General features: G+C 49.3%; 1 protein-coding gene across 1 annotated transcript in view; it reads left to right on the forward strand.

Annotated features, from left to right (window-relative positions):
- Positions 1-2,656: 2,656 nt before the first annotated feature.
- The window catches only part of PPIB (peptidylprolyl isomerase B), a 34,569-nt gene continuing 9,572 nt past the window's right edge, over positions 2,657-27,653 (forward strand). Inside the window, exons 1-2 of the mRNA XM_075345642.1 lie at positions 2,657-2,844; positions 11,755-11,868. Of these exons, the coding sequence (XP_075201757.1) occupies positions 2,710-2,844; positions 11,755-11,868 (249 nt within the window). The 5' untranslated portion in view covers positions 2,657-2,709. The remainder of the gene's footprint in view (positions 2,845-11,754; positions 11,869-27,653) is intronic.

The raw sequence follows: 27,653 nt of genomic DNA on the forward strand, positions 1-27,653 counted from the left end.
GTGTGTGTCTTTGTGTGTGTCTGTTTTTCTCTGTGTGTGTCTCTGTGTGTATGTGTGTGTCTTTCTGTGTGTGTGTGTCTGTCTATGTATGTGTGTGTGTCTGTCTGTCTGTGTCTGTGTGTGTGTCTCTGTTTATGTGCGTCTTTGTGTGTGTTTGTGTGCGTGGGTGTCTCTCTGTGTCTGTCTACATGTGTGTCTGTGTGTGGGTGTGTCTGTGGGTGTGTCTGTCTGTGTGTGTGTCTGTCTGTATCTCTGTGTGTTTCTATCTGTGCGTGTGTGTGTGTCTTTGTGCGTGTCTGTGTGTGTGTTTGTCTCTGTGTGTCTGTCTGTGTGTCTGTGTCTCTGTGTGTGCGTGTGTGTTTCTCTGTGTGTGTGGCTGTGTGTGTCTCTGTGTGTGCATGTGTCTTTCTGTGTGTGTGTGTCTGTGTGTGTGTGTGTCTGTGTGTGTGTGTATATATACTGTGTATAACTAATCATATGCTAAGTAGCTGCAAGTCAAATATATATGAGATAGCCAAGATGATTGTTTATAAAATGAAGGTAGTCTGACGTTCAAAGATGGTGAGATATGGAGCCTGAAGTCAGAAGTTCAAAACATTATTACCCTTTTGCTCGTCAGTGTATGAGGGCTTATACTGTATATAGGAGGCTGTCTGTGGACTCATACTGTATATAGGATGCTGTGTTTAGGCTATGTGAGGGCTCATAATGTATATAGGAAGCTATATGGGGGCTCATACTGTATATAGGAAGCTATATGGGGGCTCATACTGTATATAGGAAGCTATATGGGGGCTCATACTGTATATAGGAAGCTGCTTTGTGACGTGTCCTGTATATTGGGGGCTATGTGTGGGCTCATACTATATATTGAGACTATGTGAGGGCTCATACTGTATATAGGAGGGTATGTGGGGGGCTTATCTTGTATATAGGGGGCTGTCTGTGGACTCATACTGTATATAGGGGGCTGTGAATGGGCCTATCCTGTATGTAGGAAGCTATGTGAGGGATTATACTTTACATAGGGGCTGTGTGGGTTCATACTGTATATAGAGGGCTATGTGGGGGGCTTATTTTGTATATAGGGGGCTGTCTGTAGACTCATACTGTATATAGGGGACTGTGATTGGGCCCATCCTGTATGTAGGGAGCTATGTGAGGGATTATACTTTACATAGGGGCTGTGTGGGTTCATAATGTGTATAGAGGGCTATGTGGGGGGCTTATTTTGTATATAGGGGGCTGTCTGTAGACTCATACTGTATATAGGGGACTGTGATTGGGCCCATCCTGTATGTAGGGAGCTATGTGAGGGATTATACTTTACATAGGGGCTGTGTGGGTTCATAATGTGTATAGAGGGCTATGTGGCTCATACTGTGTATAGTGGGCTGTGTGTGGGCTCATATGGTATATGGTGGGCTGTGCGTGGACTCATACTGTCTATATTGATATTAAAGGGGTGGTGCGAAGGCTGAATTCATTTTCACCTAAATCCCTAGTCCTTGCCCTAAACAATACTAATTGCTAATATGGCTACATAAAATGTTTCTATCCTCTCCTCACTGCACTTTCTGGCGTCTATTGATTTTTTTTTCCTTTGCTTCCTGCGGCTGCCGCTCACTTCCTGTAACTGACGGCAGCAGTGATTGGATGAGGGGCTCACGTGATGTCACCTGAGCCCAGGGAACTTGAACTGCGGCACCACAAAGTTGCCAATCAGTGCAGGGGGCGGGGTTATACAGAGCTCATGAATGTGTAGCACTGTCGGGCTGCAGGTTACTGGTCTTCTAGTGATAATTTCCTACTGATAAAACAATGATTTTTATTTAAAAAAAACACTCAAAATCGTCCAGTGTCACATTGCTGGGATCAAGGTCTCTGCTCCGCCCTTGTGCTGCTCTCGGATTGTCCGATTCCCTCTGATGAGACATGGTATGGCTGCCGCAGGGCTGGCTTCTCGCCTGACATTGCATAGCCATGTCTAGCATAACGCAGTGGGATAAAAGCTGCAGCCGCCGTCCACACCACACCACACCACACCACCACCACACACCACACACCACAAACCACACCACCACCACACCACACCACACCACACCACACCACACCACACCACAGCCATCAACGAGAACCACGCTACATTCTACACAAATGAGCGCTATCCTCGGGAGATGCTTCCCGCACATTAGTACGGCGTCCTTTTCTATTGGCTGAGTTGTCTGGCATGTCCGCCTCTGATTGGCTGCTTTGATACCCAATAATAAACTCATAACGTGGCACACTTCACTTGAGCCAACAAGGGGGTGGCAGAAATATGGTATCGTCCTAGTCTAATTCTATTAGTAATGATAACGGGAGGTCAAACCACACGTCAGAACAGATGGAACAAGAGTGACCTTAGGAAACAAGTAGATCAGAAAAAAAAAAAGTACTATGAAGTCATTACTTATAATACGTAGATGTGGCTAAACCCGTTCGTTGTGTATTTAACGAGGCTTCTAATCTCCTGAGTGTAGAACTAATCCCTGAAACGTTGTCCCTGAAAAGCGCTGATTACCGCCCCTTCCGAACTCATGCGCGATGAGCGCTGAACTCCCACACTGTACACCCCCCCACATGGTGCTGCATGGTATGCTCCTAGCGCGCTGACGTCACACCGGCCAGAGATCATTTTTCTCGCTCTCCGAGGCCTGCGCTCCTCTGATGCTGCGGCTGCTGGAGAGAAACATGAAGCTGCTGTTTGTTGTTGCCCTCATTGTGGGCTCCGTCATCTTCCTGCTCTTCCCTGGTGGCTCCGAGGCCGATGAGAAGAAGAAGGGGCCCAAGGTCACCGTGAAGGTAATGAGGGAGCGCGGCGGCCGCACACGGCAGACACTGCGGCCATTGGGGTGCACGAGACGTGAGCAGACGTGGCAGGGCCGGAGGGAGCCCCCTGCCCACACGGGCGACCAGTCCTGTGCCCGATAGCAGAGCCCTGCACTATAGTGCAATGGGCAGCGCTGGCAGCAGAGATATATATATATATATATATATATATATATATATATATATATATATATATATAGTGTGTGTAATTTTGTATGTGTATACAGTGTGTAATAGTGCAGTGTGTTGTAACTATTGCACCCGTTATATATATATATATATATATATATATAGTGTGTGTGCTGTGTTCCCTTCCCTACACCCCATTCATCTTCTCCATGCATTGTGTATATTATGGATTATTTCCTAGTTCTTGATGTATGTGGTAACATCTCTGCTGCTGAAATGTAACCCGTAAATGTCCCTATAGCAAGGTAAATGGCGCGGTTGACTGCGTGGTTGATAAGTTGGTGCTCTCGTGGGTCACCATGTGTAATGACCGGATGATACAGCCTGTTGATTGATTAGTGAGTTTATATGTTGTAAAAATAAATGTTGACTGTCTCATCTGAATGAGGCTGAAGTATAAGGCTATGTTCGCACACTATCTTTTTTTCTGCGTGCATCTTTTTCCAGTGGTCAAAGAAAACGCAGCTTGTGGCCCAAAAAATGCATGACTTTTGCTGCGTTTTTAAAGAAGAAATAAAATATGCAAGGATAGCATACTTGATAGCTAGAATAGATAGAAATAACAGAATACTTCGATAGAGCAATAGGCCAGCTGTTTTTTTTTTTTTAAACTATTTTTAGTAAAAAAAAAAAAAAATGACCTGTGGTCCCCCCTATTTTTCCTATTCAGCACAGGAATAGCAGCAGCTGTGGGCTGCAACCCTCAGCTGTGTGCTGCACCGTGGCTGGTTATGGAAAATATAGGGGATCCTTTTTTTTTTTTTTTTTTTTTATAAATATCATGTAGGGTCCCCCCTACCCCCCCCCCCCTTTTTCTAAAACCAGGCAAGGTACAGCAGACAACTGGGGGCTGATATAATTAGGGTGGGAATGGTCATGGTTATTTGTCCCCTTTCCAGCCTAACAATAGCATCCCACAGCCGCCCCAGAAGTGGAGTATCTGAGATGAGCCAATTCTGGTGCTGGACCCAGCTCTTCTCGATGCCACTGCACCAGCGGAAATCAGGGTAATAAGGGTTTAAAAGAAGCCCACAGCTGCCACTAAATCCTAGACTAGTGATGGGGGGAGGTGTCTATGAGAGCCCCCCATCGCTAATCTGTAAGTGAAAAGCAATAAACACAAACACTGAAATAATGCTTTTTTTTTTTTTTTTTTTTTTTTTTTTTTTTTTTTTTTTAATTAAAGACAAAAAAGCCACTTTCTTTCACCACTTTATTAACACCCAAAACAGCATAATTCACACGAGGTCCCACGACGCTTCCAGCACTGCTACATCTGAAGCTCACAGCGAACACCATAGAACATGACTGCCCGCTGTGAGGTTCAGGCAACGTTTGAGCCGCGATCAGCGGTGACGCCATTCAGGTTAGCCATAGCAACAGCTGGCGTCCTCCACCTGAGTCTGCAAATCACCCGAGTGACTGAAGTGAGCCACGGGATCAGCAATGACGTCACTTGGGTTATTTGCAGTCACAGGTGGAGGACTCAAGCTGTGGCTAACCTGAGTGATGTCACAGCTGATCGCGCATCTCACTTTAGTCTCTGCGTGGAGCTCACAGCGGGTAGTCATGTTCTATGGCGGTCGCTGTAAGTTTCAGATGTAGAAGTGCTGGAAGCGTTGTGGGACCTCGTGTGAATTATGCTGAACCTGTAGGGGTGTTTTGGGGGTTAAAAAAGTGGTAAAAGAGTGGCTTTTTTGTCTTTTATTAAAAAAAGCATTATTTCAGTGTTTATTGCTTTTCACTTATAGATTACCGATGGGGTTCTCATAGACCTTGCCCCCCCCTCCCCCCCATAACTAATCTAGGGTTCAGTGGCAGCTGTGCACTTCTATTAAATTCTTAATACCTTGACTGCCACTGCACCAGGGTAATCGAGAAGAGCTGGGTCCAGCGCCAGAATTGGCTCGTCTAATGGATGCGCCACTTCTGGGGCAGCTGTGGGCTGCTATTGTTAGGCTGGAAAGGGCAAAATAACCATGGCCCCTTCCACCCTAATAAAATCGGCCCCCAGTTGTCTGCTGTACTTTGGCTGGTTTAAAAAAAAAATGCTGGGGACCCACTTTTTTTTTTTAATCAAATTAAAAAAAAGCCCTCAAAAGAAAACATGGGATCCCCTCTATTTTTCATGACCAGTCAAGGTACAGCAGAGAGCTGAGGGTTGCAGCTGCTGCTGTTCCTGTGCTGGATATGAAAATTGGGGGTGACCACTTGTCATTTTTTTACCAAAAAATTGTCAGTTGGCCAAGCTAGCTATCCTTCCATCAAGCTATTCAGTTATTTCTTTCTATCTATTCTTTCTTATTATCTATTCTATATGTTCTTTTTTTTTCTAGTTATTCTATCAATTATCCTATCCTATTTTTTGTTTCTTTCTTAAAAAACGCATTAGCAAAAACGCAGCCAAACGCCATGCATTTTTTTTTGGGCCACAAGCTGCGTTTTCTGTGACCACAGGAAAAAGATGCACACAGAAAAAAGATGCAGTGTGTGAACATAGCCTAAGGGCATGTTCACACTTTGCTGCAGATTTCCTGTTCAGGTTTTCAAGATTAAGATTCACAGTGCAATACAATAAAGCTGGGTTCACACATAGCGACAACGACGTCGCTGTTACGTCACCATTTTCTGTGACGCAACAGCGACCTTGTAAGTCGCTGTTATGATCGCTGCTTAGCTGTCAGATGCAGCAGCGATCATAACGACACGCGTCGCTGTGCTACATGTGCAGAGAGCAGGGAGCCGCGCACACTGCTTAGCGCTGGCTCCCTGCACTCCTAGCTACAGTACACATCGGGTAATTACCCGATGTGTACTGCAGCTACATATGCAGAGCAGGGAGCCGGCGCTGGCAGCGAGAGCGGTGGACGCTGGTAACGAAGGTAAATATCGGGTAACCAGGGAAAGGTCTTCCCTTGGTTACCCGATGTTTTCCCTGGTTACAGCTTACCGCAGTTGCCAGACGCCGGCTCCCTGCTTGCTTCATTTCGTCGCTCTCTCGCTGTCACACAGCGATGTGTGCGTCGCAGCGGGAGAGCGACGACCAAAAAATGAAGCTGGACATTCAGCAATGACCGACGACCTCACAGCAGGGGCCAGCTCGTTGCTGGATGTCACACACAGTGACAGCGACGGGACGTCGCTGCAACGTCACAGAAAATGGTGACGTAGCAGCGACGTCGTTGTCGTCGCTGTGTGTGACACCACCCTAACACCAAACTGGTTGTGATTTTAACATCTGTTACCCACACACTGCAAATAAATGTCTGCATTGACATCAACAGTGCAATGTGGAGTTTTGTTCTGCAGAGTGTGAATTCCTTCTGTGGAATTTTACTGCGCATTTCACTTTTGTGTGATTTACAAAAAATGGATGATTTTGTATCCAAGGTGAATTGTTTTGTCTGTGTGCACTCGGCCAAGCTGCATGCTGCAATTTTCTCTGCCCAGATTGACTGCCCATGCGAGAATATGTGCATTAGCTCTAATGGGCAGTGCTGACTGTTTTAGGCTATGTGCGCACTAGAGCTTTTTACCCGCGGATTTGCCGCGGAAATTTCTTGAGAAATGTCTGCAATCTTTGTGCAGACATTTCCCATGAAATTCTATGGAAAAAAAAAAAAAGCTGTGCGCACTGGTGCGGATTTTTCTCAAGAAATTTCCGCGAGAAGAATTTCTCGAGAAACTTTCTTGAGAAAATGAACATCTCCATTATTTCCGCAGGTACCCTGCGGATTTCGGCAGTATAGCCTACAGAAATCCGCAGGGAACCACCCGCGGGAAAATCGCGGCAAATCCGCGTCAAATCCGCATGCGGATTTGGTGCGGATTTTTTCCGGAGGTCCGGAAATCTTTCACTCCCAGAAGTTTCTCGAGAAAGTTTCTTGAGAAACTTCTCATTTCTAGTGCGCACATAGCCTTACACTGGGACCACATTCACACAACAATCCTGTCGCATATATATACGCAAAGGATTCCAAAGGCTGTCCCCTGGCTGGCATTACTGATGGTTGTGTCTGCAGGCGAGGACTGGAAACCTCACACTGCACCAAAACGTTCAGGCATGTCAGGGCTTCCTCCACATTGCTGTAATGCCTGACTTACAGGTGTCCAGTTACCGTCACTTAAATCCTGCCAGAGGACCGGTATAATCACACTAATGTTCACACAGGGCTCTTGGAGGTGGATTTGAAGCAGATCCAATTCTAAACTCAATGTGAACATTCCTTAAGCAGGTTCCCTGAAGTGCTATCTCAGCAGTGAAGTCCACAGAGAGCGTGCGAGGCTGCAGAGTGCGCCGGAATCAAATATCCATGTATCTTTAGATTACTACCACTGGCAATATTCTACAATTATGCTATCTGCACACTAATGCATTATCACAACTTCATTTTATGCAGATAGAATAAAACCAAGCCGGTCATAGAGCTTAGTTAGACCAACCATAATTCTCTGGGGATTTACGAGGAAAGAGGCATGGGGGTGATCAGAAAAATGGTTCTACCTTCTCTAAGGACAGGTCCACCCACATCATGGGCTCTGTTTGGTATTACACCTCTTGGAATGGCTAGGACTAAACGGTCACAGCCCATGGACAAAGGTAGAGTTAAAAAAAACAAACCCAAGAAACATTTATCTTTTTATTTAAATTGAATCCTAGAGACCCTTCATTTCAAAGTGCCCTGTATTATGACTACTTATTCTAATAGCTGAGCTGGGGGGACATGACAAGACATGGGTCTGAGAAGGGGGTGTCTGGTTTAGAAAACGTCCCAGTGCCCAATGATGTGAAATGTCATCTTTATAAGGAATCACTGTTGTTCCATCAGCAGCTAAATAATTAGTAAGGCTGCAGGAAACGCCATGCTTTAATTCTTCTTTCCAGGAAGACAGATGAATATAGTGTGTAAACCGCTGTAGGTTTATTCCAGGGGACATGACATTCTCTCTAGCGGGTGAATAACACTAACAGCAGGGTCCCTCCTACCTATGACTACAGATTGGGAGCCAATGGGACTTTTCAACTGGACTTTTTTTTTTTTTAAATTTTTTTTTATTGGTCAGCAATAAAATCTTTTTTATAACCAGCAATTGAAAAATAGCCAAAACTTTACGGCAGCAAATATCTACAGTCTTAAATAATACCATTTTATTAGGAAAGTGTTAATGGACCACTCTGTCAGGGGTGCAGTGGAGCTTTAAATTGAAGTCCTCTGCCCCGTCCTATATTCGCCCTCCTGCCTTTTCATCCTCTTTTGGCACCGCTCTGGCTCTGCGGCGCCATCTTGCGCCATAACTTTTAAATGGTCAGACGTTACTTCACGTGTGCTCTAATGCAACTATGAGAGCCAGAACAAGGGTCTCATAGACTCCCGTTGAGTTGTCACCTCCGCCGCACTCCATGAAACACTGGAGGAGCTCGTAGGTCACAAATCATTAGAGCCTGACCGGAGCAACGCTGAGAATAGATTAAGACAGCAGCAGGAGAGTATAAGACGGGGGGGGGGGGGGGGGGGGGGGGGGGGGGGGGGGCAGGGGATTAACATGTCATGTAAAGCACCACTCCAGCTGGGAAATAATGATAAATGTTGGAGTTGGGCTTTAAGTTCCAAAATATTAGTTTAAGAGGCGGAAGGTTTTTTTTTATGAAAAAAAACCCATTATGGAAGGACTTCTTCTGGTTAGGAATATGGAAAACCAGAGCAGTGTAGTCCACCATTAATTGGTGCTAATACACCTTTATTGCACCCTGTAAGCCAATATATGCAATGTTATTGGAGATGGGGTTATGTGATGTTCATTCAGCTATACAATGATGAAAGCTGATAACGGCTGATTGTGGGGAGCGATGGGTTAGACCCCCCCACTGATCTAGTACTGGACTGCTGGGACAGCACAGCCATTTTAAATATATAACCAGGGCTGTGGAGTCGGTAAGCCAAACCTTCGACTCCGACTCCTCAATTTCTCTTGCACCGACTCCGACATATATTGCTTATAGTTAGGTGAAAAATTTATTTTAGTACATGAACATGTGTATGTCACCATCAGACACTTAATAATTGTTATGATACAATAATCAAGATATTTGAATAGAACATAAAATATATTTATTGGATACAACTTTAGAACACAAAAAACTGTAATAAATTGTAAATATGTAATACACTATGTAATATACAGTAGATTACATATATATCTTGTGTGTGTATATACAGTGCTGCCCAAAAGTATTGGCACCCCTGCAATTCTGTCAGATAATACTCAGTTTCTTATTGAAAATGATTGCAATCACAAATTTTTTGGTATTATTATCCTCATTTATTTTGCTTGCAATGAAAAACCACAAAAAAAGAATGAATCAAAAATCAAATCATTGATCATTTCACATAAAACTCCAAAAATGGCCCGGAAAAAAGTATTGGCACCCTCAGCCTAATACTTGGTTGCACAACCTTTAACCAAAATAACTGCGAACAACAGCTTCCGGTAACCATCAATGAGCTTCTTACAATGCTCTGCAGGAATTTTAGACCATTCTTCTTTGGCAAATTGTTCCAGGTCCCTGAGATTTGAAGGGGGCCTTCTCCAAACTGCCATTTTGAGATCTCTCCACAGGTGTTCAGGTCTGGACTCATTGCTGGCCACTTTAGAAGTCTCTAGTGCTTTCTCTCAAACCATTTTCTAGTGCTTTTTGAAGTGTGTTTTGGATCATTGTCCTGCTGGAAGACGCATGACCTCTGAGGGAGACCCAGCTTTCTCACACTGGGCCCTACATTATGCTGCAAAATTTGTTGGTAGTCTCCAGATTCATAATGCCATGCACACGGTCAAGCAGTCCAGTGCCAGAGGCAGCAAAGCAACCCAAAACATCAGGGAACCTCCGCTATGTTTGACTGTAGGGACTGTGTTCTTTTCTTTGAATGCCTTTTTTTTCCTGTAAACGCTTATGTTGATGCCTTTTCCCAAAAAGCTCTACTTTTGTCTCATCTGACCAGAGAACATTCTTCCAAAACGTTTTAGGCTTTCTCAGGTAAGTTTTGGCAAACTCCAGCCTGGCTTTTTTGGGAAAAGGCATCAACATAGAGTTTACAGGAAAAAAAGAGGCATTCAAAGAAAAGAACACTGTCCCTAAAGTCAAACATGGCGGAGGTTCCCTGATGTTTTGGGGTTGCTTTGCTGCCTCTGGCACTGGACTGCTTGACCGTGTGCATGGCATTATGAAGTCTGAAAACTACCAACAAGTTTTGCAGCATAATGTAGGGCCCAGTGTGAGAAAGCTGGGTCTCCCTCAGAGGTCATGGGTCTTCCAGCAGGACAATGACCCAAAACACACTGCAAAAAGCACTAGAAAATGGTTTGAGAGAAAGCACTGGAGACTACTAAAGTGGCCAGCAATGAGTCCAGACCTGAATCCCATAGAACACCTGTGGAGAGATCTCAAAATGGCAGTTTGGAGAAGGCAGCCTTCAAATCTCAGGGACCTGGAGCAGTTTGCCAAAGAAGAATGGTCTAAAATTTCTGCAGAGCATTGTAAGAAACTCCTTGATGGTTACCGGAAGCGGTTGTTCGTAGTTATTTTGGCTAAAGGTTGTGCAGCCAAGTATTAGGCTGAGGGTGCCAATACTTTTGTCCGGGCCATTTTTGGAGTTTTATGTGAAATGATCAATGATTTTTGCAAGCAAAATAAATGAGGATAATAATACCAAAAAAATGTATGATTGCAATCATTTTCAGGAAGAAACTGTGCATTATCTGACAGAATTGCAGGGGTGCCAATACTTTTGGCCAGCACTAATAAATATATATATATATATGTATATGTATATGTATATGTATATGTATGTGTATGTATATGTATTCCAATAAATATTTTATGTTCTATTCCAAATATCTTGATTATTGTATCATAAAAATAATTAAATGTCTGATGTTCACATTGTACTACAATAAATTTTTCACTTAAATATAAGCATTATACTAAATGTTATTATTTAGTAAAATATTCAGCACATTCTGCATTGCACTACTGTCCCCAATTTATTATAAATTGTCGGAGTCGGTGCATTTTATACAGACTCCGACTCCACCAAAATGAGCTCCAACTCCGACTCCACAGCCCTGTATATAACCAGGGTTAGTTACAGACGATTGGACAATACATAAGTGTTCTCCGATATTGATACTACGACATATCTATTAGATATGTCACAAAACAAGATGTGAGACAGTGATCCACACTAGTGCCATAAATAAGGGCTCCGGCTCCCCATGTTTCCATTCACAACATATTGGGTTTTTGGCTTCTATGATAAATGGAGGCACGTAACACGTTCTGACCTTTATTTCTATCCTTTTTTTTTTTTTTTTTTTAATAATTTGCTTTAATTGCAGGATTTTCTATCAGGCCAGAATCTTAATGCACTGTCCGGAAAAACTATTTACATGTCCTTTTTTTAAAGTCCTAAAGGTTAAGGTTGTACAAGGAACCTGGTCTTATTAGCAGATTAAGATAAGTATGATGGAAGTGACACTGTATGATTGTTCTATATCTGTGAAGAAAGGGTTTAGTTGCTAACAATAAGTAGACTAAATTGTAGGCTGTAAATGTCAGGTCTGGATCAATATTATCAAGTGTTTTCTTTTCGCACCTCCTGATAAATGTGACTTATTTTCCTGACCTTCTCTCTAAAGGTGTTCTTTGATGTCCACATCGGAGATGAAGAGGTTGGACGTGTAGTCATTGGACTTTTTGGCAAAACTGTTCCCAAGACTGTCGATAACTTTGTTGCACTTGCAACTGGAGAGGTGAGACTTGAAGGAAAGATTATATACGTGTATCCTCACATGGTAGCCATGCTCCATCCTATACACGTGTATCCTCACATGGTAGCCATGCTCCATCCTATACACGTGTATCCTCACATGGTAGCCATGCTCCATCCTATAAACGTGTATCCTCACATATGGTAGCCATGCTCCATCCTATACACGTGTATCCTCACATATGGTAGCCATGCTCCATCCTATACACGTCTATCCTCAGATATGGTAGCCATGCTCCATCCTATAAGGATCTATAAGCAAGGTCTGCTGTCACACAAAAATAAATAAGCAAAGTGTTATATAAAATAAACATCCCTAAGATCATCTTCAACTGTGCCAGGAGATGTGATACACATGTAATAAAATACTATTTATTACATTTATATAATGTATATAGCTTGCGGTTATATAGACACGATGCTGAGAGCCTTCAATTTATCATCATGTAATTGGCAATCTGAGATATAAACCCCCTTTCACCCCCCCAACCTGTTTTCACCTTCCTAACCATTACAAGCGTTGTTACAATTCTACCCAGTGTCATATTAATTGCTAACATCACTGGAAGGCTGGAAAACTACTGTTTGGGTGCATGACGGTGCTCCGAAGGGAAGGAGCACTATTTGAATTTTGAAGCACCATATTGGCTGCAATAGATTGCGGGCACCATGTCACATTTGAAGAGCCCCTTTCATGCCAAAACTTCAGAAATCTTGACACGTGACCCCATTTTGGAAACCTCGAAGAATTTATCTAGGGTTCTAGTGATGATTTCTTTGTCGCTCCCTTGGGAGACCCAGACAATTGGGGTGTATAGCTTCTGCCTCTGGAGGCCACACAAAGTATTACACTTTAAAAAGTGTAACCCCTCCCCTCTGCCTATACACCCTCCCGTGGACCACGGGCTCCTCAGTTTTATGCTTTGTCGCGAGCCTGTCAGGTTGGGGAGCGGTTTTTCTCCACCACAGGGCTCAAGGAACCTGGACTCCGATAGAATCGTCCCTTCAGATCAATATCCTGGAGATAAGGGCAGTATATCTAGCCCTATTGGCTTTCCATCAGTGGCTGGAGGGCAGGCAGATCCGAATACAGTCGGACAACGCCACTGCCGTCGCCTACATCAACCACCAAGGCGGCACTCGCAGTCGTCAAGCCTTCCAGGAAGTCCGGCGGATTCTGCAGTGGGTGGAAGCCACAGGCTCCACCATCTCCGCAGTTCACATCCCGGGCGTAGAAAACTGGGAAGCAGATTTTCTCAGTCGTCAGGGCATGGACGCAGGGGAATGGTCTCTGCACCCAGACGTGTTTCGAGAGATCTGTCGCCGCTGGGGAACGCCGGACGTCGATCTCATGGCGTCACGGCACAACAACAAGGTCCCGGCCTTCATGGCACGGTCTCAGGATCACAGAGCTCTGGCAGCGGACGCTTTAGTCCAGGATTGGTCGCAGTTTCGACTGCCTTATGTGTTTCCCCCTCTGGCGTTGCTGCCCAGAGTACTACGCAAGATCAGGTCCGACTGCCGTCGCGCCATTCTCGTCGCTCCAGACTGGCCGAGGCGGTCGTGGTATCCGGATCTGTGGCATCTCACGGTGGGTCAACCGTGGGCACTTCCAGACCGCCCAGACTTGCTGTCACAAGGGCCGTTTTTCCATCTGAATTCTGTGGCCCTCAACCTAACTGTGTGGCCATTGAGTCCTGGCTCTTAGCGTCTTCAGGGTTATCTCAGGATGTCATTGCCACCATGAGACAAGCCAGGAAGCAAACGTCCGCCAAGATCTATTACAGGTCTTGGCAAATCTTCCTTTCTTCAGCGCTCTATTGGGAGACCCAGACGATTGGGTGTATAGCACTGCCTCCGGAGGCCACACAAAGCAATTACACTAAAAAGTGTAAGGCCCCTCCCCTTCTGGCTATACACCCCCAGTGGGATCACTGGCTCACCAGTTTTCTGCTTTGTGCGAAGGAGGTCAGACATCCACGCATAGCTCCACTGTTTGTAGTCAGCAGTAGCTGCTGGCTATATCGGATGGAAGAAAAGAGGGCCCATATGGGGCCCCCAGCATGCTCCCTTCTCACCCGCGGTGGTGCTTGTAAGGTTGAGGTACCTATTGCTGGTACAGAGGCTGGAGCCCACATGCTGTTTTCCTTCCACATCCCCTGGAGGGCTCTGTGGAAGTGGGATCTTGCCGGCCCCCAAGCCCTGAGGCCGGGCTCCATCCACAGACCCAGAGAACCTGCTGGATTTGGAGCGGGAGTGCCGTTCAGGGACAAGGCCCTGCAACTTTCAGGTACTCTGTGTCCCCGGCAGGCACGGACACTCTCAAGGCTTGCTGAGCGTTATAGTGCGCCGAGGACAGTAGCGCTGTGCGCTGGGGTTAGGTCACTGCAGCTTTGCTGAGTGACGTTACATGTTGGGAACTACTGCGCCGACCGCTACTGGAGCGGCGGCGCAGCTGCGACTTGTAGTGCGCCGGGGGACTTTGCGCCGACCGCGCTTTTACGGCGGCGGCGCTTCTAACTTTAGCCCCCGGCTTCTGCGGCCTAGCGCCGCTTCGTTCCCGCCCCCACCCTGTCAATCAGGGTAGGGGAGAGACGCTGCTCAATTGGCAGCGCCGAGGGCTGGAGCTTTATTTACATGCTCCAGCCCTCTCACTAGGCACAGTGGGAAGCAAGCTTCCCGCTCTTCGTCTGTATACGCCCAGGGCCCGCCCCCCCCTCTCCACAAGGACGCCGGCAGCCATTACACATGCGGTCTGGCTGGGGAAAGGCAGCAGGCTCTGGGAGACCCAGACTAAAGGGATTTCGGCGACCACACACCCGCTCCTAAGCGGGCGGTAAGCTGCACTTTAGTGCTGGCCCCACTAGTGCCTCAGTGTTATATTAGTGTACTTTTTTCTTAGTACCATATATATATATAGTTGCACTGTAAGGTCGTTTCTTGGCTGGACACCCTGTACTGCTCTGAGGAGGCAGCAACATGTCATCCGCAAAACGCAAGGGTGCCAAGGCACAGGCTGTGTACACTGTTTGTACTGCATGTGGGGGCTGATCTACCGGCAGGCTCCAATGACTCACATTGTGTGCAATGTTCAGTCCCAGTGGCACTTCGTCAGCCAGAGCCTATGGTGGTAGTGGCCCAGGCAGAGACGCCTGTGAACCCTGCCCCGGTGACGGGGACAGACTTTGCAGTTTTTGCTGATAAAATGTCTGTGACTATGTCAAAAATCCTGGAGACCTTGCAGTCCAGGCCAGTTACTCAGACCATGGACACTGCTGTGTCTATGCTCTCCGGTCCCCCTCAGTTGGAACTAATCCGTACTTCAAGGGGGTCTCAAGCATCACAGGCTGAAGTCTCTGACTCAGATGACAGTCCCAGGCAGCCTAAGCGAGCTCGCTGGGAAAGACCCTCCACGTCATCACACTGCTCAGGGTCTCAGCGAGAAGAGTCTCTCTGTGATGAGACTGAGGACGGTGATCAGGATTCTAATCCTGAGGCCCCTCTCAATCTGGATGCCCCTGATGGTGACGCCATGGTTAATGACCTTATATCGGCAATTAATAGACTGTTGGATATTTCTCCCCCAGCCCCTTCTGCAGAGGAGGCAGCTGCACAGCAGGAGACGTTCCATTTCCTGTATCCCAAGCGTAAATTAAGTGCTTTTTTGGACCACTCTGACTTCAGAGAATCGATCCAGAAACACGACGCTCATCCAGACAAGCGTTTCTCTAAACGTTCTAAGGATACCCGTTATCCTTTTCCCTCTGAGGTGGCCAAACGCTGGACCCAGTGTCCAAAGGTGGATCCCCCAATTTCCAAGCTTGCGGCTAGATCCATAGTCGCAGTAGAGGATGGCGCTTCACTTAAAGATACCAACGACAGACAGATGGACCTTTGGTTGAAATCTGTCTATGAAGCTATCAGCGCGTCGTTTGCTCCAGCATTCGCGGCCGTGTGGGCACTCCAAGCTATTTCAGCTGGTTTAGCACAGGTGGATGCTATCATACATCCAGCAGTGCCGCAAGTGGCGTCCCTAACTTCGCAAATGTCTGCGTTTGCGACCTATGCTATCAATGCTGTCCTAGAATCTACGAGCCGTACCGCTATGGCGTCCGCCAATTCTGTGGTTTTGCGCAGAGCCTTGTGGTTAAAGGACTGGAAAGCAGATGCTGGTTCCAAAAAATGCTTAACCAGCTTGCCATTATCTAGAGACAGACTGTTTGGTGAGCCATTGGCTGAAATCATAAAACAGTCCAAGGGTAAGGACTCTTCCTTACCACAGCCCAGAGCAAGTAAACCTCAACAGAAAAAGTGGCAGTCGAGGTTTCGGTCCTTTCGAGGCTCGGGCAAGGCCAAATTCTCCTCGTCCAAAAGGACTCAGAAAGAACAAGGGAGCTCAGATTCCTGGCGGGCTCACTCACGCCCCAGGAAAGCAAATGGAGGAACCGCTTCCAAAGCGGCTACCTCATGACTTTCGGCCTCCTCCCTCCGCATCCTCGGTCGGTGGCAGGCTCTCCCGCATTTGCGACATTTGGCTGTCACAGGTCAAAGACCGGTGGGTAACAGACATTTTGTCTCGCGGGTACAGAATCGAGTTCAGTTCTCGGCCTCCACTTCGGTTCTTCAGAACCTCCCCACACCCCAACCGAGCAGATGCCCTGCTGCAGGCGGTGGACTCTCTAAGAGCAGAAGGAGTCGTGATCCCTGTCCCCCCTCAGGAACGGGGGCGAGGATTTTACTCCAATCTCTTTGTGGTTCCAAAAAAGGACGGCTCCTTCCGTCCTGTTCTGGACCTAAAACTGCTCAACAAGCATGTGAACGCCAGGCGGTTCCGGATGGAATCCCTCCGCTCAGTCATTGCCTCAATGTCTCAAGGAGATTTCCTAGCATCAATAGACATCAAAGATGCTTATCTCCACGTGCCGATTGCTACAGAGCACCAACGCTTTCTACGCTTCGTGATAGGAGACGACCATCTTCAGTTCGTAGCTCTGCCATTTGGTCTGGCGACAGCCCCTCGGGTGTTCACCAAGATCATGGCGGCAGTGGTAGCAGTCTTGCACTCTCACGGACACTCTGTGATCCCTTACTTGGACGATCTACTGGTCAAGGCACCCTCTCAGGAGGCATGCCAACTCAGCCTGAATGTTGCACTGGAGACTCTCCAGGCGTTCGGGTGGATCATCAACTTCCCAAAGTCAAATCTGTCACCGACCCAATCACTAACGTATCTTGGCATGGAGTTTCATACTCTCTCAGCGATAGTGAAGCTTCCGCTGGACAAGCAGCGGTCTCTACAGACTGGGGTGCAGGCTCTCCTTCAAAGTCAGTCGCACTCCTTAAGACGCCTCATGCACTTCCTCGGGAAGATGGTGGCGGCAATAGAGGCGGTTCCGTTTGCGCAGTTTCATCTGCGTCCACTTCAATGGGACCTTCTCCGCCAATGGGACGGGAAGTCAACATCCCTGGACAGGAAAGTTTCCCTTTCCCAGACGGCCAAAGACTCTCTGCAGTGGTGGCTTCTTCCCACCTCATTATCACAGGGAAGATCCTTCCTACCACCGTCTTGGGCGGTGGTCACGACAGACGCGAGTCTGTCAGGGTGGGGAGCAGTCTTTCTCCACCACAGGGCTCAGGGTACGTGGACTCGGCAGGAGTCCACCCTTCAGATCAATGTTCTGGAAATCAGAGCAGTGTATCTTGCCCTACTAGCCTTCCAGCAGTGGCTGGAAGGAAGGCAGATCCGAATTCAGTCGGACAACTCCACAGCGGTGGCATACATCAACCACCAAGGGGGGGACACGCAGTCGGCAAGCCTTCCAGGAAGTCCGGCGGATTCTGATGTGGGTGGAAGCCACAGCCTCCACCATATCCGCAGTTCACATCCCCGGCGTAGAAAACTGGGAAGCAGACTTCCTCAGTCGCCAGGGCATGGACGCAGGGGAATGGTCCCTTCACCCAGACGTGTTTCAGGAAATCTGTCGCCGCTGGGGGGTGCCGGACGTCGACCTAATGGCGTCACGGCACAATAACAAGGTCCCAACCTTCATGGCACGGTCTCGCGATCAAAGAGTGCTGGCGGCAGACGCCCTAGTGCAAGATTGGTCGCAGTTCCGGCTCCCTTATGTGTTTCCACCTCTGGCACTCTTGCCCAGAGTGCTACGCAAGATCAGATCCGATTGCAGCCGCGTCATACTTGTCGCCCCAGACTGGCCGAGGAGAGCGTGGTATCCGGATCTGTGGCAGCTCACGGTCGGCCAACCGTGGGCACTCCCAGACCGACCAGACTTACTGTCCCAAGGGCCGTTTTTCCATCGGAATTCTGCGGCCCTGAACCTGACTGTGTGGCCATTGAGTCCTGGATCCTAGCGTCTTCAGGATTGTCCCAAGGGGTCGTTGCCACCATGAGACAGGCTAGGAAGCCCACGTCCGCTAAGATCTACCACAGAACGTGGAGGATATTCTTATCCTGGTCCTCTGCTCAGGGAGTGTCTCCCTGGCCATTTGCATTGCCTACCTTTCTTTCTTTCCTGCAATCTGGGTTAGAAAAAGGTTTGTCGCTCGGCTCCCTTAAAGGTCAGGTCTCGGCGCTATCCGTCTTTTTTCAGAGGCGTTTGGCACGCCTTCCTAAGGTGCGCACGTTCCTACAGGGGGTTTGCCATATCGTACCCCCGTACAAGCGGCCGTTAGATCCATGGGATCTGAACAGGGTACTAGTTGCCCTCCAGAAGCCGCCCTTCGAGCCTCTGAGGGAGGTTTCACTTTCTAGACTATCACAGAAAGTGGCTTTTCTGGTAGCGATCACATCTCTTCGGAGAGTGTCTGAGCTGGCAGCACTATCATCCAAGGCTCCCTTCCTGGTCTTCCACCAGGACAAGGTTGTGCTGCGCCCCATTCAGGAGTTTCTCCCGAAGGTGGTATCCTCTTTTCATCTTAATCAGGATATCTCTTTGCCTTCGTTTTGTCCTCATGCAGTTCATCGGTATGAGAAAGATTTACATTTGTTAGATCTGGTGAGAGCACTCAGAATCTACATTTCCCGCACGGCGCCCTTGCGCCGTTCGGATGCACTCTTTGTCCTTGTCGCTGGTAAGCGCAAAGGGTCGCAGGCTTCTAAGGCCACCCTGGCTCGATGGATCAAAGAACCAATTCTTGAAGCCTACCGTTCTGCTGGGCTTCCGGTTCCATCAGGGCTGAAGGCCCATTCTACCAGAGCCGTGGGTGCATCCTGGGCATTACGACACCAGGCTACGGCTCAACAGGTGTGCCAGGCAGCTACCTGGTCGAGTCTGCACACTTTCACCAAACATTATCAGGTGCATACCTATGCTTCGGCGGACGCCAGCCTAGGTAGAAGAGTCCTGCAGGCGGCAGTTGCCTCCCCGTAGGGGAGGGCTGTCTTGCAGCTCTAACATGAGGTATTTCTTTACCCACCCAGGGACAGCTTTTGGACGTCCCAATCGTCTGGGTCTCCCAATAGAGCGCTGAAGAAGAAGGGAATTTTGTTACTTACCGTAAATTCCTTTTCTTCTAGCTCTTATTGGGAGACCCAGCACCCGCCCTGTTGTCCTTCGGGATTTTTGGTTTGTTTGCGGGTACACATGTTGTTCATGTTGAACGGTTTTCAGTTCTCCGATGTTACTCGGAGAGAATTTGTTTAAACCAGTTATTGGCTTTCCTCCTTCTTGCTTTTGCACTAAAACTGGTGAGCCAGTGATCCCACTGGGGGTGTATAGCCAGAAGGGGAGGGGCCTTACACTTTTTAGTGTAATTGCTTTGTGTGGCCTCCGGAGGCAGTGCTATACACCCAATCGTCTGGGTCTCCCAATAAGAGCTAGAAGAAAAGGAATTTACGGTAAGTAACAAAATTCCCTTCATCCTGGTGCGCTGATAACGGTTTTCCTCCATGGCAGTTTGCCTTACCCACTTTTCTTTCATTCCTACAATCTGGAATGGACAAGGGTTTGTCCCTCGGCTCTCTCAAGGGCCAAGTATCTGCGCTCTCCGTGTTTTTTCAAAAGCGTCTAGCCAGGCTTCCGCAGGTCCGCACGTTCCTGCAGGGGGTCTGCCACATGGTCCCACCTTACAAACGTCCGTTGGAACCCTGGGATCATAACAGGGTCCTGACGGCTCTTCAAAAACCACCTTTTGAGCCACTGCAGGATGTCTCTCTCACGTCTTTCGCAGAAGGTGGCCTTCCTGGTGGCAGTCACATCACTTCGGAGAGTGTCTGAGCTTGCAGTGCTGTCATGCAAAGCCCCCTTCCTGGTTTTTCACCAGGATAAGGTGGTTCTGCGTCCTGTCCCGGAATTTCTCCCTAAGGTGGTATCCCCTTTTCATCTAAATCAGGATATCTCCTTGCCTTCCTTTTGCCCTAATCCAATTCACCAGTGTGAATAATCCAATTCACCAGTGTGAAAAGGATTTGCACTCTTTGGATCTAGTGAGAGCACTCTGGTTCTACGTGTCTCGCACGGCGCCCCTGCGCCGTTCAGATGCGCTCTTTGTCCTTGTCGCTGGCCAGCGTAAGGGCTCTCAGGCCTCCAAGTCAGCCTTGGCTCGGTGGATCAAGGAACCAATTCTAGAGGCCTACCGTTCTTCCGGGCTTCCGCTCCCTTCAGGGCTGAAAGCCCATTCTACCAGAGCCGTGGCTGCGTCTTGGGCATTGCGGCACCGGGCTACGGCTCAGCAGGTGTGTCAGGCAGCGACGTGGTCTAGTCTGCACACTTTCACGAAACACTATCAAGTGCATACCTATGCTTCGGCAGACGCCAGTCTAGGTAGGCGAGTCCTTCAGGCGGCGGTTGCCCACCTGTAAGAGGGGGCCGTTTTCGGCTCTTTTTATTGAGGTATTCTTTTACCCACCCAGGGAATGTTCTTGGACGTCCCAACTGTCTGGGTCTCCAAATGGAGCGACAAAGAAAAAGGGAATTTTGTTTACTTACCGTAAATTCCTTTTCTTCTAGCTCCTATTGGGAGACCCAGCACCCGCCCCTGTTCCCTTCGGGCTGGTTGTTCTTTTGTGTACACATGTTGTTCATGTTGAATTGTTCTTTTGGTTCATGGTTTCAGTTTTCCGAACATCCTTCGGATTGAATTTACCCTAGACCAATTTATAAGTTTTCTCCTTCCTGCTTTTTGCACCAAAACTGAAGAGCCCGTGGTCCACGGGAGGGTGTATAGGCAGAGGGGAGGGGTTACACTTTTTAAAGTGTAATACTTTGTGTGGCCTCCAGAGGCAGAAGCTATACACCCAATTGTCTGGGTCTCCCAATAGGAGCTAGAAGAAAAGGAATTTACGGTAAGTAAACAAAATTCCCTTTTTTTCACCCTCAGGCGATTCACAGAATAGTATAATTGGGTTGAGTAAATTAGAATTCCCCCCCCACAATAAAATGTTGCTTTGGCCGCAAGCTTTAAATTTTTAAAAGGGCTAATAGAAAACAAATTGTAAAATTTGTTACGCAGTTTCTCCTGAGTATGTCACTACCCCATATGTGGTCAAACTACTTTTGAGGCATAGTGCACACGTCAGAAGGGAAGACACGCCATATTGGGGTTGAAATTTTGCTGGAATGGTTTGTGGTCCATGTCACATTGGCAGAGCCACCAGAACAGCAGAATGCCCCCCCCCCCCCTTTCCAGGTGATTAACTTTACAAACTACACTACACCTCTCAATGAATTAATCTAGGGGTGCAGTGATCATATTGACACCACAGATGTATAGGTACAAGTTCTATCTGTGAGAAATGCAAAAAGAACATGTATTGGATTCACACCATCTAGATGATTATTTATAACTAGAAGGTGGCCCGATTCTACGCATCGGGTATTCTAGAATTTACGTATTGTGTAGTTCATGTATGATTTTTGTTATATATATATATATATATATATATATATATATATATATATATATATATATATATATGTTGTTGTGTGTAGTTACCAAGTGTTTGTGTAGGGCGCTGTACATGTTCTGGGTGTTGTCTGGGTGTGATGGGGGGTGAGAGGGGTGTTGTTTGTGTGTTGCGTTGTTTGTGGAGCGCTGTGTGTCTGTAGCGTTGTGTGTGTGTTGCGCGGTTTGTGTGTGTGTGGTGTGTTTTGGGGGGAGGTATGTTTTGTGCAATGTGTGTGTTGTGCGGTATGTGCGTATATTTGTGTGTGCAGCGTTGTCTGTGTGTGTGGGTGTCTGTGTAGGGCAGTTGTTTGTGGTTCCCAGTGTGTGTGTGTGGTGTGTTGTGCAGTGCGCGCGCGCGTGTGTGTGTGTGTTGGGGAGAGGTGTGCACTTCCCATCGTGCTCCATCCCCCATGCAGCGCACTCCCCATCGTGCTCCATCTCCCATCCTGCGCACTCCCAAACGTGCTCCATCCCCCATGCTGCGCACCCCCCATCGTGCTCCATCTCCCATCCTGCGCACTCCCAAACGTGCTCCATCTGCCATGCTGCGCACTCCCAAACGTGCTCCATCCGCCATGCTGCGCACTCCCAAACGTGCTCCTTTCGCCATGCTGCGCACTCCCCATCGTGCTCCATCCCCCATGCTGCGCACTCCCAAACGTGCTCCATCCGCCATGCTGCGCACTCCCCATCATGCTCCATCTCCCATGCTGCGCACTCCCAAACGTGCTCCATCCGCCATGCTGCGCACTCCCAAACGTGGTCCATCCGCCATGCTGCGCACTCCCAAACGTGCTCCATCCGCCATACTCCGCACTCCCCATCGTGCTCCATACCCCATGCCGCGCACTCCCCATCGTGCTCCATCCCCTATGCTGCGCACCCCCCATCGTGCTCCATCTCCCATGCTGCGCACTCTCAAACGTGCTCCATCCGCCATGCTGCGCACTCCCAAACATGGTCCATCCGCCATGCTGCGCACTCCCAAACGTGCTCCATCCGCCATACTCCGCACTCCCCATCGTGCTGCATCCCCCATGCTGCGCACTCCCAAACGTGCTCCATCCGCCATGCTGCGCACTCCCAAACGTGCTCCATCCCCTATGCTGCGCACCCCCCATCGTGCTCCATCTCCCATCCTGCGCACTCCCAAACGTGCTCCATTCGCCATGCTGCGCACTCCCAAACGTGCTCCATTCGCCATGCTGCGCACTCCCAAACGTGCTCCATCCGCCATGCTGCGCACTCCCCATCGTGCTCCATCCCCCATGCTGCGCACTCCCCATCGTGCTCCATCTCCCATGCTGCGCACTCCCAAACGTGCTCCATCCGCCATGCTGCGCACTCCCAAACGTGCTCCATCCGCCATGCTGCGCACTCCCAAACGTGCTCCATCCGCCATGCTGCGCACTCCCAAACGTGCTCCATCCCCTATGCTGCGCACCCCCCATCGTGCTCCATCTCCCATCCTGCGCACTCCCAAACGTGCTCCATTCGCCATGCTGCGCACTCCCAAACGTGCTCCATCCGCCATGCTGCGCACTCCCAAACGTGCTCCATCCGCCATGCTGCGCACTCCCAAACGTGCTCCATCCCCTATGCTGCGCACCCCCCATCGTGCTCCATCTCCCATCCTGCGCACTCCCAAACGTGCTCCATTCGCCATGCTGCGCACTCCCAAACGTGCTCCATTCGCCATGCTGCGCACTCCCAAACGTGGTCCATCCGCCATGCTGCGCACTCCCAAACGTGCTCCATCCGCCATACTCCGCACTCCCCATCGTGCTGCATACCCCATGCTGCGCACTCCCAAACGTGCTCCATCCGCCATGCTGCGCACTCCCAAACGTGCTCCAGCCGCCATGCTGCGCACTCCCAAACGTGCTCCATCCGCCATGCTGCACACTCCCAAACGTGCTCCATCCGCCATGCTGCGCACTCCCAAACGTGCTCCATCCGCCATGCTGCGCACTCCCAAACGTGCTCCATCCGCCATGCTGCGCACTCCCAAACGTGCTCCATCCGCCATGCTGCGCACTCCCAAACGTGCTCCATCCGCCATGCTGCGCACTCCCAAATGTGCTCCATCCGCCATGCTGCGCCAGCATCAGCCTCTCTGTCCCCAGCATCAGCCTCTCTGTCCCCAGCATCAGCCTCTCTGTCTCCAGCCTCTCTGTCTCCAGCATCAGCCTCTCTCCTCCCAGCATCAGCCTCTCTGTCCCCAGCATCAGCCTCTCTGTCCCCAGTATCAGCCTCTCTGTCCCCAGCACCAGCCTCTCTGTCTCCAGCATCAGCCTCTCTGTCCCCAGCATCAGCCTCTCTGTCCCCAGCATCAGCCTCTCTGTCCCCAGCATCAACCTCTCTGTCCCCAGCATCAGCCTCTCTGTCCCCAGCATCAGCCTCTCTGTCCCCAGCATCAGCCTCTGTCCCCAGCATCAGCCTCTCTGTCCCCAGCATCAGCCTCTCTGTCTCCAGCATCAGCCTCTCTGTCCCCAGCATCAGCCTCTCTGTATCCAGCATCAGCCTCTCTGTCTCCAGCATCAGCCTCTCTGTCCCCAGCATCAGCCTCTCTGTCCCCAGCATCAGCCTCTCTGTCTCCAGCATCAGCCTCTCTGTCCCCAGCATCAGCCTCTCTCATCCCAGCATCAGCCTCTCTGTCCCCAGCATCAGCCTCTCTGTCTCCAGCATCAGCCTCTCTGTCCCCAGCATCAGCCTCTCTGTCTCCAGCATCAGCCTCTCTGTCTCCAGCATCAGCCTCTCTGTCCCCAGCATCAGCCTCTCTGTCCCCAGCATCAGCCTCTCTGTCTCCAGCATCAGCCTCTCTGTCCCCAGCATCAGCCTCTCTGTCTCCAGCATCAGCCTCTCTGTCTCCAGCATCAGCCTCTCTGTCTCCAGCATCAGCCTCTCTGTCTCCAGCATCAGCCTCTCTGTCCCCAGCATCAGCCTCTCTGTCCCCAGCATCAGCCTCTCTGTCCCCAGCATCAGCCTCTCTGTCTCCAGCATCAGCCTCTCTGTCTCCAGCATCAGCCTCTCTGTCCCCAGCATCAGCCTCTCTGTCCCCAGCATCAGCCTCTCTGTCCCCAGCATCAGCCTCTCTGTCTCCAGCATCAGCCTCTCTGTCCCCAGCATCAGCCTCTCTGTCCCCAGCATCAGCCTCTCTGTCCCCTGCATCAGCCTCTCTGTCTCCAGCATCAGCCTCTCTGTCTCCAGCATCAGCCTCTCTGTCCCCAGCATCAGCCTCTCTGTCTCCAGCATCAGCCTCTCTGTCTCCAGCATCAGCCTCTCTGTCTCCAGCATCAGCCTCTCTGTCTCCAGCATCAGCCTCTCTGTCTCCAGCATCAGCCTCTCTGTCCCCAGCATCAGCCTCTCTGTCTCCAGCATCAGCCTCTCTGTCCCCAGCATCAGCCTCTCTGTCTCCAGCATCAGCCTCTCTGTCCGCAGCATCAGCCTCTCTGTCTCCAGCATCAGCCTCTCTGTCTCCAGCATCAGCCTCTCTGTCCCCAGCATCAGCCTCTCTGTCTCCAGCATCAGCCTCTCTGTCCCCAGCATCAGCCTCTCTGTCTCCAGCATCAGCCTCTCTGTCCCCAGCATCAGCCTCTCTCATCCCAGCCTCAGCCTCTCTGTCTCCAGCATCAGCCTCTCTGTCTCCAGCATCAGCCTCTCTGTCTCCAGCATCAGCCTCTCTGTCTCCAGCATCAGCCTCTCTGTCCCCAGCATCAGCCTCTCTGTCCCCAGCATCAGCCTCTCTGTCTCCAGCATCAGCCTCTCTGTCTCCAGCATCAGCCTCTCTGTCTCCAGCATCAGCCTCTCCGTGTCCAGCATCAGCCTCTCTGTCCCCAGCATCAGCCTCTCTGTCTCCAGCATCAGCCTCTCTGTCTCCAGCATCAGCCTCTCTGTCCCCAGCATCAGCCTCTCTGTCTCCAGCATCAGCCTCCCCATCCCAGCCTTCCCCAGGATCAGCCTCTCTCCTCCCAGCCTCCTCCAGCACGCCGTGCTCCTCTGCTGACACTCACAGATCCGATCGCATACACTCACACCCACCCACACACACACACACACACACACCCACACCCACACACACACACACCCGATCGCATACACTCACACACACCCGATCACATACACTCACACACACCCGATCGCATACACTCACGCACACACACACTGACGATATTGCACATACGCGCTCAAACTCACAACATCCGGAGATACCACATGCTTCTGGCCATGTGATCCTCCGGCAGGTCCTGGAAGCTCACAGCACAGTATCGCCGCCGAGAAGCAAGCGATATCCCAGGATGTTGTGAGTATGTGGATGCGATGTGATGTGTGTGTGAGGTGTGTGTGAGAGTGTGATCTGATTTGTGTGTATGTGTGTGTGTGTGCTGTTATGTGTGTGCGTGTGTGTATGTTCCGCCGCTGCAGGACCTTGATGTGTGGATGCGATGTGATGTGTGTGTGAGGTGTGTGTGAGAGTGAGTGTGAGCCGGTGTACACTGGTAACTATGATACACATCGGGTAACTAAGGGACCTTAGTTACCCGATGTGTATAATGGTTACCAGCTTTCACGGCCTCCGTCAAGATCCCAGCATCGCAAGGTTCTGTCTGGCGCTGCTGGGATCCTGACGGAGCCGGTGTAGAAGCAAGCGATATCCCAGGATGTTGTGATGTGTGAGGTGTGTGTGAGAGTGAGTGTGATCTGATGTGTGTGTGTGTACTCACCTGGGAATCGGAGCTCCGTGTCAGTTGGGCCAGAGCGAGCGTGCATTGCGTGAGGGGAGCGGGGCCTGCAGAGAGCCGGGGCGAGAGGCCAATCCGTGTGGGGGGGCGGGGCCATGGCGAGCCCAGCGGCCAATCAGCTTTGTGTCACCGTAAGGACACAATGTCACCGGAAGGACACAATTTTGAAGCATGACAGACAGACAGAATAAGGCAATTATATATATAGATAAATGCATAAATATTGCAAAAAAGGATTGTAGCACCAAACTGCAAATGAACTTCTTAAAGGGATTTTCCAGGCTAAAGGTAAATTTCTGCAGTCACTTGAAGTGACTACTAGTGATGAGTGGACACTACTATGCTCTGGTTCTCTGTACTCTTAACAAGCAGTTAATGGTCGGATGGGCACGACTCGTGAACCCAAGTATAATGGAAGTTGGGGACTTGAGCATTTTTCCAGAAGATTTCCAGAAAAATGCTTGAGTTCCCCATTGACTTCCCTTATACTCAGGTACTCAAGTCACGCCCATCTGACCACCAACTGCTTAAGAGTACCGAGAACCCGAGCATGGTAGTGCTCGCTCATCACTAGTGACAACATATTGATAAATCCTGACAGTGCGCATTACGTACACTGTTGGGATTCCCCTCTTGCAAAATCCAGCAGGCGGTTCTCTGGCTGATTGCATACTGGCAGTAATATACCAACAAGATTCTTATCCACTTCTCTCACTTTTGAGATCATTGTGGCCGTGAGCTATTTGGCTGCAGAGCATTAGTTGCTCTGCTACATTTGGTGAGATTTTGCTAACCATCTGACGTGGTCGTACACATTAATGGCAGATGCTACTGAAAGAAACTGAGACAATTATGTGCAGATAAGTCTATAGATTTTGTAAACCGTATCTGTCTTTTGAAAACTGAAGGTGCAGACTTGCTCCAGTAACCCCTTCAGTTATATTTGCTTCTGCTCCTTTAATCTAGTGATCAAGTAGTGTCTCAATACCCTGACCAGCAGAAATCAAACTTCTGCTTTTTAAAATGATGGGTACTCTTTAAAAAGATGTCTCTGAAAACTGTAATGGCTAAACATAAGCTAAGCTTTTCCTTTGGAAATTTGTGAAGGTTCCTTTTGAATGAC

This window comes from Anomaloglossus baeobatrachus, chromosome 4 (genome assembly GCF_048569485.1).
Source record: "Anomaloglossus baeobatrachus isolate aAnoBae1 chromosome 4, aAnoBae1.hap1, whole genome shotgun sequence".
Taxonomy (NCBI): Eukaryota; Metazoa; Chordata; class Amphibia; order Anura; family Aromobatidae; genus Anomaloglossus; species Anomaloglossus baeobatrachus.